The sequence below is a fragment of the Syngnathoides biaculeatus genome, chromosome 11 (assembly GCF_019802595.1).
Source record: "Syngnathoides biaculeatus isolate LvHL_M chromosome 11, ASM1980259v1, whole genome shotgun sequence".
In the NCBI taxonomy this organism is placed as follows: Eukaryota; Metazoa; Chordata; class Actinopteri; order Syngnathiformes; family Syngnathidae; genus Syngnathoides; species Syngnathoides biaculeatus.
The window spans coordinates 8,603,796-8,616,671 of record NC_084650.1 but is presented as its reverse complement, the minus strand read 5'-3'; the positions used below and the strand labels follow the sequence as shown (position 1 = coordinate 8,616,671).

Below are 12,876 nucleotides of genomic sequence, written 5' to 3'. Positions count from 1 at the left end.
GATTTAAAACACAGATGCTTATGAAACTATATAAAGGTATCCTAGGTTACATTCAGTTATATCAGTTGAAATCTTTACAAGTTCCAAATGTGTAACATCAATAACTCAAAATTATCTAAAATCTGGCTAAAACGTGTAACATCTGACTTATCAGATCAAACATTTCTAAAATCGAAAATGCAATAGAGAATGGAAAAAGGATTCTGGAGAGAGAGAGATCAAAGCCTCTTGTCCTCGGCTAAGATCACCTATATGGTACAAGCTGTCGAGTTTAGCAATTGTGTTGACCGGGTTATGTTCTTGTACAGCGGAATTTTGAAGCAGAAGGAAAAACAAAGACAACACCATGTTTTCTCAAAAATAAAAACCTATTACAACGTCAGCACTGTTGGATTAATTGTACATGAAGTTATCTCATATTTTTTCTCTTGTTTTGCTTTTAATTATTAATGCTGTATGTGTTTAAACAATGTGACAAAACGAAGAGAGCCACATCTGTCGGACGGAGGGGACGTCAAAACGGTGAAACTGAGGGATCGTCAGAATGGTGAGACGAAGGGGATGTCACAAGGCTGTGTCGGAAACATTCTGTGCTCTGCACTCTACAGAAGACATCATACGTTTGCAATGTTTGTCACAGTTGCTTACAGTTGTTTTATCACGTTTGCTGTGCTTGTTAAGATGGGGACTGAGTTAAGGAAATAAAAAAGAGGATTTGTGGAGATGTGGCCTGAATCAGCAGGAGATTGGAACTGGACACATCCCCTATGTTCTCCTTGCGAGCAAAAATTCCTCGTCTTCTTTCCTTAAATATTGTATTTTAAATGTCCTAGGTTGCATAAGCCTGACAAGCACCTCCAGCAGAAGATTCTCCATGTGAAGAATGCTAATTCCGTATAGCAATAAAAACATTAGTTTTATTGTTATTGTTTAACTAGACAGTTGTACTGTTGTATTTCTACTGTTGCATTTGTCTCAAGTATGCAAAGTATAAATACTGTACTGTTGACATATTTTAAACATTGTGGTACCCCACCACCTCCACACACACACACACACAAACACAAAAAAAACCCAACTCCCCATCTCTGTCATGGCACTGCCGGTTCCAGCCCTGGCGGTGCAGGTCCCCTAAACTCCTGCGTTGATTAGGAGGCGCACACCTGCGCTTCATCTGCGATAATGAATTCCAGTACTTATAGCACCAAGTGGACAGTCTGGCTTTGCCAGATCATTGCCATTAATGCCTCGTTCCAGCACTTTCTTGTTTCTGATCCCGAATCCCGGCGTATCTCCCTCTGCCTGTCCTCTGACCAACCCAGTAAGCCTAACGACCTTGATACTGCCCATCTCAAGGCGACATCGCCAGCACCTCCAGCAGAAATCTCCAAGTGACGAATGATATACAGTAATATAATAGGGTAACTGTTTTAAAATGTACATTTATATTATAAATTAACACTCTAAATTGCCCCTAGGTGTGATTGTGAGTGTGGCTGTTTTTCTCTATATGCCCTGCGATTGGCTGGCAACTAGTTTAGGGTGTAACCCGCATCCTGCCCGTTGACAGCTGGGATAGGCTCCACCACTCCCCACGACCCTCGTGAGGATAAGCGCCAAAGAAAATGGATAGATATTATAAATTATAATATTGTATACGCTTAGAAAATGGATGGATGAATGACAAGAAAAATTGGAAACAAGAATGCTAAGTGAGAGAGCCGGAGGCAAACATGTATGGATTTATCTATGTATAGAGATGCCATGTAGTGAGCGTGTTGCCACTGTCTGACCGCCATGCAGACTGCTCAGCAGAGGACCACAATTCATGTCTCGGTTCTGGAAGGAGGTTTGCACCCTCATCGGGGCGAAAGTAAGCCTTACGTTAGGCTATCACCCGGAGTCCAATGGTCAAACGGAAAGAATAAATCAGGATCTGGAAACCAGTCTATGCTGTCTGGCATCACATGATCACAGCGCTTGGGGCCAGCACCTCGGATGGGTGGAATATACCCACAACTCACTGCCTTCCACTTCCACAGGTATGGCTCCGTTCCACATCGTTCATGGGTACCCCACGCCCCACCCTCTGTTTCCATCTGTAGCTGCCGACTCCGCGGTCTCTCCGCATTGGCAGTAGTGAGACGGTGCAAGCTGATCTGGGAGCTAGCCAGGAAGACGCTACTACGCATGGGCAGCTCCTACAAATCCGCAGGAGATCTCAAGAGAAGAAGGGCACCAACGTTCAAAGTGGGACAACGCGTGTGGTTGTCCACAAAGGTTCTTCCGCTGCAGACGGAGTCACACAAGATAGCTCCCAGGTTCGTGGGTCCTTTTCCTATCACCAAGATCATTAACCCTGTCGCTTTATTCTTGAAGCTTCCCAGATTGATGACAGTTCATCCCACGTTCAATGTCCCATCCTGGGGCTCCTGGCCCGTCTGGACCTGGCCGTTGGGGGGGACTGTCATGGTCCTGCTGGTCTCAGCCCTGGCAGTGCAGGTCCCCTACACACCTGCGTTGATTAGGAGGCGCACAACTGCGCTTCTTCTGTGATAATGAATCCCAGTACTTATAGGGCCCAGCGGACGGTCTGGCTTTGCCAGATCGTTGCCATCCATGCCTCGTTCCAGCACTTCTTTGCTTCTGATCCCGAATCCCGACGTATCAACCTCTGTCTGTCCTCTGACCAACCCAGTAAGCTTAACGTCCTTGATACTGCTGCTTTCGCTGACTGACCTCCCGGCTTACGACCTTGGAATGAATAAAGACCTACTTTTAACTGCCTCCCTGAGTACGGGGTCATGCATTTGGGTCCACACTAGAGTTCTGGTTATGACAATCTCAAGGCTACATCGCCAGTACCTCCAGCAGAAATCTCCAAGTGACGAATGGTAACTATGCAGTAATATGATACAGTAAGTGTTTTCAAATGTATATTTATGTTATAAATTAACACTCTAAATTGCCCCGAGGTGTGATTGTGAGTGTGGCTGTTTTTCCCTATATGCCCTGCGATTGGCTGGCAACCAGTTCAGGGTGTAACCCGTGTCCTGCCCGTTGACAGCTGGGATAGGCTCCAGCACTACCCGCGACCCTCGTGAGGATAAGCATAAAAGAAAATGGATATATATTATAAATTATAATACTGTATACGCTTAGAAAATGGATGGATGAATGACAATAAAAATTGGAAACAAGAATGTAAGTGAGAGAGCCGTAGCCAAACGTATAGATTTATCTATGTATAAAGATGTCATGTAGTGAGTGTGTTGCCACTGTCTGACCGAGATTTGTTAAGATTCTATGGTTCTAGTCTGACATTGTGCACTTGTGAAAGATCAAATTTCTCTTGTACTCTGATCCAAGAATTAGCCATTGTTAATGTGTGTTGCACTGTAGCTCAGATATACCACATGAAATAAATGTTCCCATTCATGAAGAGGCAATGCATCAGTATGATTGCCTCTGAAAAAAGGTGAGGGGTCATTGTCAGACTGCCCAACAACCTTTAACTCTGACAAATTACCATTACTGGATGAATGACCACTTGGAGACTGAGGTTGCACTGGACTATAGTGATGGAAAGAACTAAGATCGTCAAAAATGCTCTCACCGATCTGTTTGGCCAAGTCAGTGATAATGACTCAAAGGGCTTCAACAGAGATGACTTGTTCGTACTCAGGTGTTTAACTGGCAAAGGGAGCCAATGGAGGATCAACAACAGACTGATCAACTGTATTGTCACAAGGAAGCTGCTGGCCTCTGCCTATCCTGAAGGTGACATCACGCCCACAACCAGCCCCTGTGTGAACCCGATAACTATCTCCCACTGACATGACAATAGTTGCAAATACAAGCAGAGGAAGGAGGGGGGGGGGGTACCCCAGGATACACACACACACAGACGCAAACAAATAAACAAAGCTTGAATAATTTAACTTGAACAGGGCACACAGAGACAAGGCCCTCCCCGTGTGGAGTTTGCATGTTCTGCGTGGGTTTTCTCCGGGCACTCCGGTCCCCCCCCCAAAAAAAAAAAAAACAAACAAAAAAAAAAACCACGCAACATTAATTGGACACTTTAAATTGCCCCTAGGCGTGATTGTGACTGTGGTTGTTTGTCTCAATGTGCCCTGCGATTGGCTGACAACCAGTTCAAGGTGTACCCCGCCTCCTGGCCATTGACAGCTGGGATAGGCTCCAGCACTCCCAGTGACCCTCGTGAGGATAAACTCACAACCCTTGGTTTACCAAACTAGCCCCCACCCTCTCTATCTATCTGTTTATCTATCTATCTATCTACACACACACAGACACACACACACACAGACACACACACACAGACACACACACACAGACACACACACACAGACACACACACACAGACACACACACACACCACACACACACACACACACACAGACACACACAGACACACACACACACACACACACACACACACACACACAGACACACACACACACACACACACACACACACACACACGGGTGGGTGTTCCATTTCTAATGACTCAATTTTAAATGTAAGTGGAATGGAAGTTAGCGTTGCAGTAGGCACGCCGTTCAGAAGGGGCGTGTTGTAGATCAGGATTAATATCTGTGAAGCGGAAGCGGATGCAGTCGGGTTGATTATAAGTATTGGGAAAATCCACCGAGGGATTTAGTAAGGACGACGAACGAAGCATGGCGGGTTCGGTTTCTATGATTTGCTTTGTCCTGTGCTGCGTGTATGCGTTTGTATTGTTTGCAGTAGTCACTTCAAATGACAACGGAGCAGGTTACAACGTGAATTCGACGGCATTTCTTGTCCACTATTCCGCAAATAAGGAGTCTCTCGATAGTTCTGCGTTTGCTTGGGCAAAGCCCACTGACTTAGACACTTCCATTTCAAACACAAATTACAATATCATCGAAACTACAACTCAACAAGCATTTAATGACAAGTCCCTGCGTGTCTTCGGTCGTCCACCGACTCCCGTGAATGACGGTAACCAAGACCCTCATGATTAATTTATAACGACTTATGTCTCCAAGGTTTAACTTTTTAATACAGTACGAGGGTTTCATCGTGTTTTGACTACATAAAGTTAATACTTATTCAATTTTAGCTGTCTTTTTTTCTCTGATTAAAATGTTTCCTCAAGGCACGAAATAAAAGTACGTGGCTCGCAGACATAAATGTGTAGCGTTTTTTAGCACACTTTTCCTCCGAGTATAAATCCACGTGTATTGGTTATTTATGGTTAATTTTCCATGTAATTTGATCAATGATGGCAAAGACATACTTCTTATTTTACATTCGGCTTGTCCCGTTGGGGGCCGCCACAGCGTGCCATCTTAGATGAACGCATATTTGTTTGGCACAGTTTTACTCCGGATGCTTTTCCTGACGCAACCCCTCTGCATTTAGCCGGGGAGAACGGGAAAGACATACAGTGGGGCAAAAAAGTATTTAGTTCGCCAAAAATTGTACAAGTTCTTCCACAGGTAGAGATGAGAGGTCTGTAATTTTCACCATAGTTTTACCTCACCTATGGGGCGTGGGGAATCCAGAAACAGCACTGATTTGATTGTATTTGAGTAAATTATGGTGGAAAGTAAGTATAAGGTCACCTACAAACAAGGTTTCTAGCTCTCACAGGGCTGTAACTTCTTTAAAGGGCTCATGTGACTTCCACTCATTACATGTTTTAATGACACCTGTTTCAACTAATTACCAGTATTTAAGACACTTGTCCACAACCTCAGTCACAATCCATACACCACTGTGGGAAAGATCAAAGCGCTATCGAAGGGAATGAAAATCTTCCAACAGCAAGGGCATTGAATAGAGAATGTGGATGATCTTTTTTTTAATTTAAATTTTTTTTAATCATGAGAATGATCCCAAACACTGCCTGGGGAATGACAGAGTGCTTTTGTAACAAAATTTTCAAGGTCCCAGAGTGGCCTCGCCAGTCTCCAGATCTCAACCCCATAGAAAATCTTTGGATTGAGTTGGAAGTCTGTGTTGCCCAGCAACAGCGCCCAAACATCACTGCTCTGGAGGAAATGGACCAGAATTCCAGCAAGTGTGTCTGAAAAACTTAAAATAACCATTTGACCACTGTCATCTACAGCAAAGGATGTATAACAAAGTACTGAGATGAACTGTTGATGTTGACCAAATATTTATTTTCCACCATAGTTTGTTAATCAAGTATTTGAAAATTGACTTTGATTTTCAGTCCCCCCATCATTTTTTTTCTGTCATACGTTTACCAATGATTAAAGTTACAGACCTGTTATCTTTTTAAGTGAGAGAACTTGCACAATTGTTGGCTGATTAAATTTATTTTTTTCCCCAATGTAGCCCAACTAATTTCCTCTTGAAAATAAAATAATTTTTACTATTTTGAAGAGGCAGGGTGGCACAGCTTGAAAGTGTTTCCCTCACAGCTCTGAGGACCCGGGTTCAATCCCAGCCTTCTCTGTGTGGAGTTTGCATGTTCTCCCTGTGCCTGCGTGGGTTTTCTCTGGGCACTCCGTTTTCCTCCCATGTTCCAAAAAAAAAAAAAAAAATACGTAACATTAATTGGGTACTCTAAATTGCCCCTAGATGTGATTGTGACTGTTGCTGTTTATCTCTATGTGCCCTGCGATTGGCTGGGAACCAATTTAGGGTGTCCCCTTCCTGCTGCCCGTTGACAGCTGGAATAGGCTCCAGCACTCCCGCAACCCTTGTGAGGATAAGTTGCTAAGAAAATGGATGGATAATTTGAAGAATTTTATTGTTGGAGCTTACTATCCTTTAAAATGTTAAATTTGAAAAATATATTTTTCAAATTTTTAACAAATCATGAAACTTCATTTTGGATGTTATGTGTGAAACAAAACTGGGATTTGGAACTCTTTCTGATAATGTGAATTCTTGTACCTAATGTTCAATACATATTTCTATTATTCTGGTATGCCTTTTTTCCATGAAAACTAACACAAATCATCTCAGGGTCTTTAGTGATTATTTTATGGTTCTTTTAAAATTGGCCTTCTTTGTACCCCACCTCCTGCGTAAGGATAGCTGTGATAGCCTGTAGCACTTTTGTGACCCTTGTGAGGATAAGTGGCTCAGAAAATGGATGGATGAATGTTATGCCAGCTGTCTTTATTGTTATGTAATTCCACAGGACTCTCATGCTGTTGCAATACAGCAGAGGGCTGTGAGTCATAGTGCCAGGATGAGGGAGCCATTTTTCATTCTCATAATAGCACATGACAGAATTAATTATTTCTAACCCATGAAGGAATATATATGAATTTGTGAGTTTTGGAACTACTGCATGTCTTTGTTATTGTGATGTTATGAAAAGAGACTTAACATGTGAGAGGATCATCAATGCAATTTTATTCAAAGTTTGAAGCACAATATTTATTTTTTTACATGATTTTTATGAAGGTGTTTGTCTTTACAGGAATGGAAGTTTGTCATTATTGTTAGAAAAATAGAAAATTAGACTTTCAGTATTGGAGACATTTACATATTTACTCAAAAAAAAAAGGCAGTGTTAAAAATTTCATTTTTTTCCCATCTCTGCCTTTACCAGAATTGATGAGATTATATTAATATGACCCTTATGCAGTATTTCTGTGTGGTAGTTGGCAGTGTATGTTTCTGTGATGAGCACAATGGTGTCTGTGACATCAATTGCTGCTGTGACAAAGAGTGCAGTCTGGAGATCGCCCTTTTCACTGACTGCTCAATGCTCACCATCAGGCAAGTGTCTGCACACATTTATGGTCATGTCGTTGAGACTGACTGTGTTGCTAATGCTGGGTTGGTACTTTTGACACGATTTCAAACAGTTGATTTCTCTACTGAAAAAATTATTTTATGTTACAATGTGCTGACACAAAATCTCTAGTATAGTCACAAGTTTTGATTAGCATTACTCATTGAGACCCAGAAATATTTCAGACCATTCACTGAAAATGAAACACAAAACTGGCGATGTCTTGACACATGATTAGAGGATGAATACACAGCAGCTTGTGTGCGCTTGTTCTTGTTTATTTATTAATTTATTTTGACAGTGGCAACAAGCAGTTGCAACCATGCCGCTGCATTTTATGCTTTGCAGTATACTGTAGAGGGCTACTCACAGATGGAGTCCTTTGTCCAGAAGGAGACTCCTCATCACAGTTTATGCATTCAGTCACATTATCGTAAGTCTCAAATCGTCTTTGTTTTGATTAGAACATATTTCAATACTTGTAGGTCTTAAACCTTAAAAACACACTGACTAGTGACAGCACAGTGGGGAATGTGGCTTACAAATATCCCTCAAAGTAAAAGGTTTTTGGTTTATATCTGAGCTCGAACACTCATTGTGGATAACTGGTTTCCTCCAAAATTCACAAAACATGCATACAACGTTAAGTAGAGGCTCAAAATTTTCCAGAGGTATGACTTTGAATGATTGTATGTGCACTGTAATTGACCAGTGACAGACTAGGAACTAGTTAAGGGTGTATCGCAGCTTTTTTCAGAATTAAGAATAGGCTCTATATTCCTGATAAGGCTAAACAAATTAAACAGAAAATGGATTCATAGATGGATACTAATAGACATGAATTTACACCTTTTTAATCTCATATGAATTGCCTAATTGTAAAGTTAACCTCCTCAAATGTCTTTAAAATTGTAAAGGCAGGCCCTTTATTTTTGCTGTAAATCTTAACACATTTTTGTCTGGCATTAAAGTGGAATATGAGGGTTGTGTCAGGAAGGGCATCCGGCATAAAAATAGTGCCAAATATATATGTGCGTTCATCTGAGATGACACACTGTTGCGATCCCAAAAGGGACAAGCCGAAAGAAAGAATGAGGTATGAGACTAGCATTTAAGCTTTTATTTCAAGGCATTCACATCTGGAGCTGCACAATTTTAGAAGATTATGTTTAACAGAACAAAGGATGAAGTGGTCAAACGTATTGAAACAGGCTTACTTTCATGAACAACAGCACTTGGACCCCAAACTCACGGTGGAGCAGTTCGCAGCTGAGTGTGAGGCGGCTGGGATAAGAATCAGCACCTCCAAATCTTAGACCATAGTCCTCAGTCGGAAAAGGGTGGTGTGCCCTCTCCAGGTTGGGGTTGAGATCCTGCCCCAAGTGGAGGACTTTAAGTATCTCGGGGTCTTGTTCACAAGTGAGGGAAGAATGGAGCGGGAGCTCGATAAGCAGATCAGTACAGTGTCTGCAGTGATGTGGACTTTATATCAGTCCGTTGTGGTAAAAAGGGAGCTACGTTCAAAGGTAAACCTCTCAATTTATGTTCGTACCTTCACCTACTGTCATGAGCTGTGGGACGTGACCGAAAGAACAGATCCCGAATACAAGCGGCTGAAATGAGTTTCCTTCGCAGGGTGTCTGGGCTCTGCCTTTGAGATCTGGTGAGAAGCTCGGTCATCTTGGAGGGGCTCAGTGTCGAGCCGCTGCTCCTCTGGATTGAGAGGAGCCTGATAAGGTGGCTGGGGCATCTGATTTGGATGCCTACCAGACGCCTCCTTGGTGAGATCTTCTGGCCACGTCCCACCAGAAAGAGACCCTGGGGATGACCCAGGACACGCTGGAGAGACTATGTCTCTCGGCTGGTCTGGGACCGCCCCAGGATCCCTACGGAAGAGTCAGATGAAGTGGCTGAGGAAAGGGCAGTCTGGGTATTCCTGCTGAAGCTACTGACCCCCTGACCCGACCCGGATGAATGTATTTATTTTTAGTGAGCACATTTATCTGCACTTAAACAGGAAAAGCTCCCTGACCTTGTTTTACAATGTATAATGACAGTAAATGACATTCTTTCTGTCAATTACTTGTTCTAATACTTTAGCTCACATGAAACGTGTGGATTCAAACTCTGGGTTGTGTCCAGATGTAATTACCTGAAAATATGACATGCTTCGTAAAAGCTGTAACGTTGTCTCATACCTGTATTCATCTTTTGATTTTAAACCCGAATATTTTTAATCCACATAAAAAAATAAAGAAATTGGCCTCACTTTTGGAGAGGAATGTATTTACAATGTAACTTGCTTCATGTTCAAATTTGTCTAGATTGCTAATGTTTGATTGTTTGTTTTAGGTGTTGATGGATTTTATTTTCCTGCCCCTACTCTTCCACTGGCCAGAAACTTTGACTCACTCTTCACACAGTTCAATAGGTTTGTTTTCAGTTCACCGGACAATAATGACATGTCTACATATACTCCTGCTGTGGTCCACAAATTCTATCAGGCAAGAATTTCGCATTTTCTGTATTGACCTTTTGACACAAGAGGCCTCATTCACTAATAGATTTGTGCTTAAATTCAGTGTACGCAGATTTCACTTACAAATCGGTTGTTCATCAATATGTTCGTACAGTGGAACCTTCATTTAACGGACTGCAATTTTCTGTATATCAGAAGTAACAGACCCTCTCGACAGTGCATCTGTCCAAAAATAGTTTACACGTTGACAAAGTTTTAGTTCCAGTGTTTGCCACTGTTGTGTAATGGCACTGTGGTCCAATATGGGCAGAGACTGGGATGCATGTATTTCCGGGTCTCAGATGTGACTAGCTCCAAGCAACCATGTGCCTCCTGTGGCTACGTTGTGGCCATTTTGAAATTGGCGACATTCCATTAAAGGCAAGGCATTGACATTAGTTGGCCATATTGCCTGTGGTAAAATTTGCAGGCAGCAGCACAAAAAAAGCTGCTACAAGGTCATGTTTACTACTGTGTTACATCACCTTTTCTCTTAACAACATTCACTAAATGTTTGGTAGCTGAGGAGATTAAATCTTGAAGCTTTGTAGGTGGAATTCTTTCCCATTCCTGCTTGCCTTCAGCTTTTCAATAGTCCAGGGTCTCAGTTCTCGTATGTTACGCTTCATAATCTGCCACATATTTTCAATGGGGGACAGGTCAGGACTCCAGGAAGGGCACTTTAGTACAGCACTCTTTTACTACGAAGACATGCTGTTGTAACATGTGCAGAATGTAGTTTGGCATTGTCTTGCAGAACTAGGCAAGGGCGTCAGTGAAAAGGATGTTGCCTGAATGGCAGCATATGTTTCTCCAAAACCTGTTTGTCCTTTTTGACAATAATGGTGCCTTCACAGATATGTATGTTACCCATACCATTGGCACTAACAGACCCATACCATCAAAGATTCTGCCTTTTGAACTTTGCGTCCATAACTGTCCGGATGCTTCTTTTCCTCTTTGGCCCAAGGACAGGACGTCCACAATTTCCCCCAAAAATTTGAAATGTGAACTCAACAGACCACAGAAGATTTTTCCATTTTGCATCAGTCCGTCGTAGATGAGCTCAAGCCCAGAGAGGTGGGCAGCATTTTTGGCTGTTGTTGAAAAATTACTTGTGCTTCACATAGAGTTTTAAGTTGCGTTGAGGGAGGTAACGCTGAACTGTATTTATTGACATTGGTTATCTGAAGTGTTCCAGAGCCCACGTAGTGATATCCTTTATTCATTGATGTCAGTTTTTGATGCAGTACCCCCAAGGGATCGAAGGTCATGGGCATTCAATGTTGGTTTTCGGCCTTGCCGCTTACAAGCAGTGATTTCTCAGCTTCTAATTCCCTAAACCATTTGATGATATTATTAACCCTAGATAATGAAATCCCTAAATTCCTTGTAATTGTACTGTGAGGAACATTGCCCTTAAACTGTTCGACTATTTTGCCACTCGTTTACAAGGAGGTGAACCTCGCCCCATCTTTACTTGTGAATGAAACTCTTTTTATACCCAATCATAGTACCCACTTGTTCCCGTTAAGCCTATTTACCTGTGTGATCTTCCAAACAGGTGTTCCTCAAGTTTCTCAGTCTTTTTTTAAACCTGTCGCAACTTTTTGGGAATCTGTTGCAGCAAATTCCAAGTTAATGATTATTTGATAAAAACAATTTGAACATTAAATATATTGTCTTTGTAGTGTTTAATGAAATGCAGGTTGAAGGGGATTTGCAAATCATTGTATTCCGTTTTTATTTGTTTTACCCAATGTCCCAACTTCATTGGAATTCGGGATGTCCATTCTCTGTTTAACCTTATTGTGGATGAAGTTGGTGTTAGTCTCCCATTTCAGGTCCTGAGTGACTGTAATGGTCTGAAACTTTACAATCTCCATGTTTGACTCAGTGCAGTTGGACAGTGTGAGGTGCTGTTGCAGCGAAGAATACTTCCTGAAGTCCCTGATCATCACAATCTTGAGGGAGTTCAGTTCCAGGTTCTGTTTGCTGCAGCACATCTCCAGCTGCTCCACTTCTTGTTGATATGCAGCTTCTTTGATCTTCTTTGAGGAAAGAGCTAGAAAAAAGAATGAGTCAATGCAAAACATTGACATCAGAAAGGTATGAAATTAAATCATACTAAAAAAAAAAATGGGACCCCAAACGTTAATACAGTGGTACCTCTATTTATGAACGTATCTTGTAATGAAAAATTCAGGTTACAAAATGCCTCTTGAAAAATATTGTCTCTTGTTATGAAGGAAAATTCAGGAAACAAAAGGCCAAATGGGCTTGAGGTCAGCACACAGTGCAGGAGGAGTTCAGTGAGGATGAAGTAGAAGAGGAGAGAGAGAGGAAAGAATCACCCATAAGAAATGTTCACTAGTTGGGCTATTGGGCTAGATTAATAAAAGCCGTCAAAGGCAAATGTCCTTGGATCGGTACTTTACAAAACTTCCGGCAACAACCACTGCTTCGCCATCTCCTTTCACTTCTATCACCCTTCTCTTCACAGTCACCCAACCCCAAAGGTAAATAAAGAGATGAGGCTGTTTGTATGCACAAAGCCCTTCTACTT

The 12,876-nt window shown here is 42.0% G+C and overlaps 1 protein-coding gene across 21 annotated transcripts in view; it reads left to right on the top strand.

The window, feature by feature from the left end:
- Positions 1–12,876, top strand: part of tctn1 (tectonic family member 1) — a 125,742-nt gene that overhangs the window by 58,096 nt on the left and 54,770 nt on the right. For 8 of the 21 annotated variants that reach the window (XR_009797272.1, XR_009797271.1, XM_061836094.1 and 5 more), the window contains exons 1-2: positions 4,558–5,010; positions 10,145–10,296. Coding sequence is in view for 16 of the 21 variants with exons in the window: in XM_061836094.1 (XP_061692078.1) it covers positions 4,707–5,010; positions 10,145–10,296 (456 nt within the window). In the remaining 5 variants the exon portion in view is untranslated. The other 13 variants (XM_061836092.1, XM_061836090.1, XM_061836087.1 and 10 more) reach the window with 12 other exon arrangements.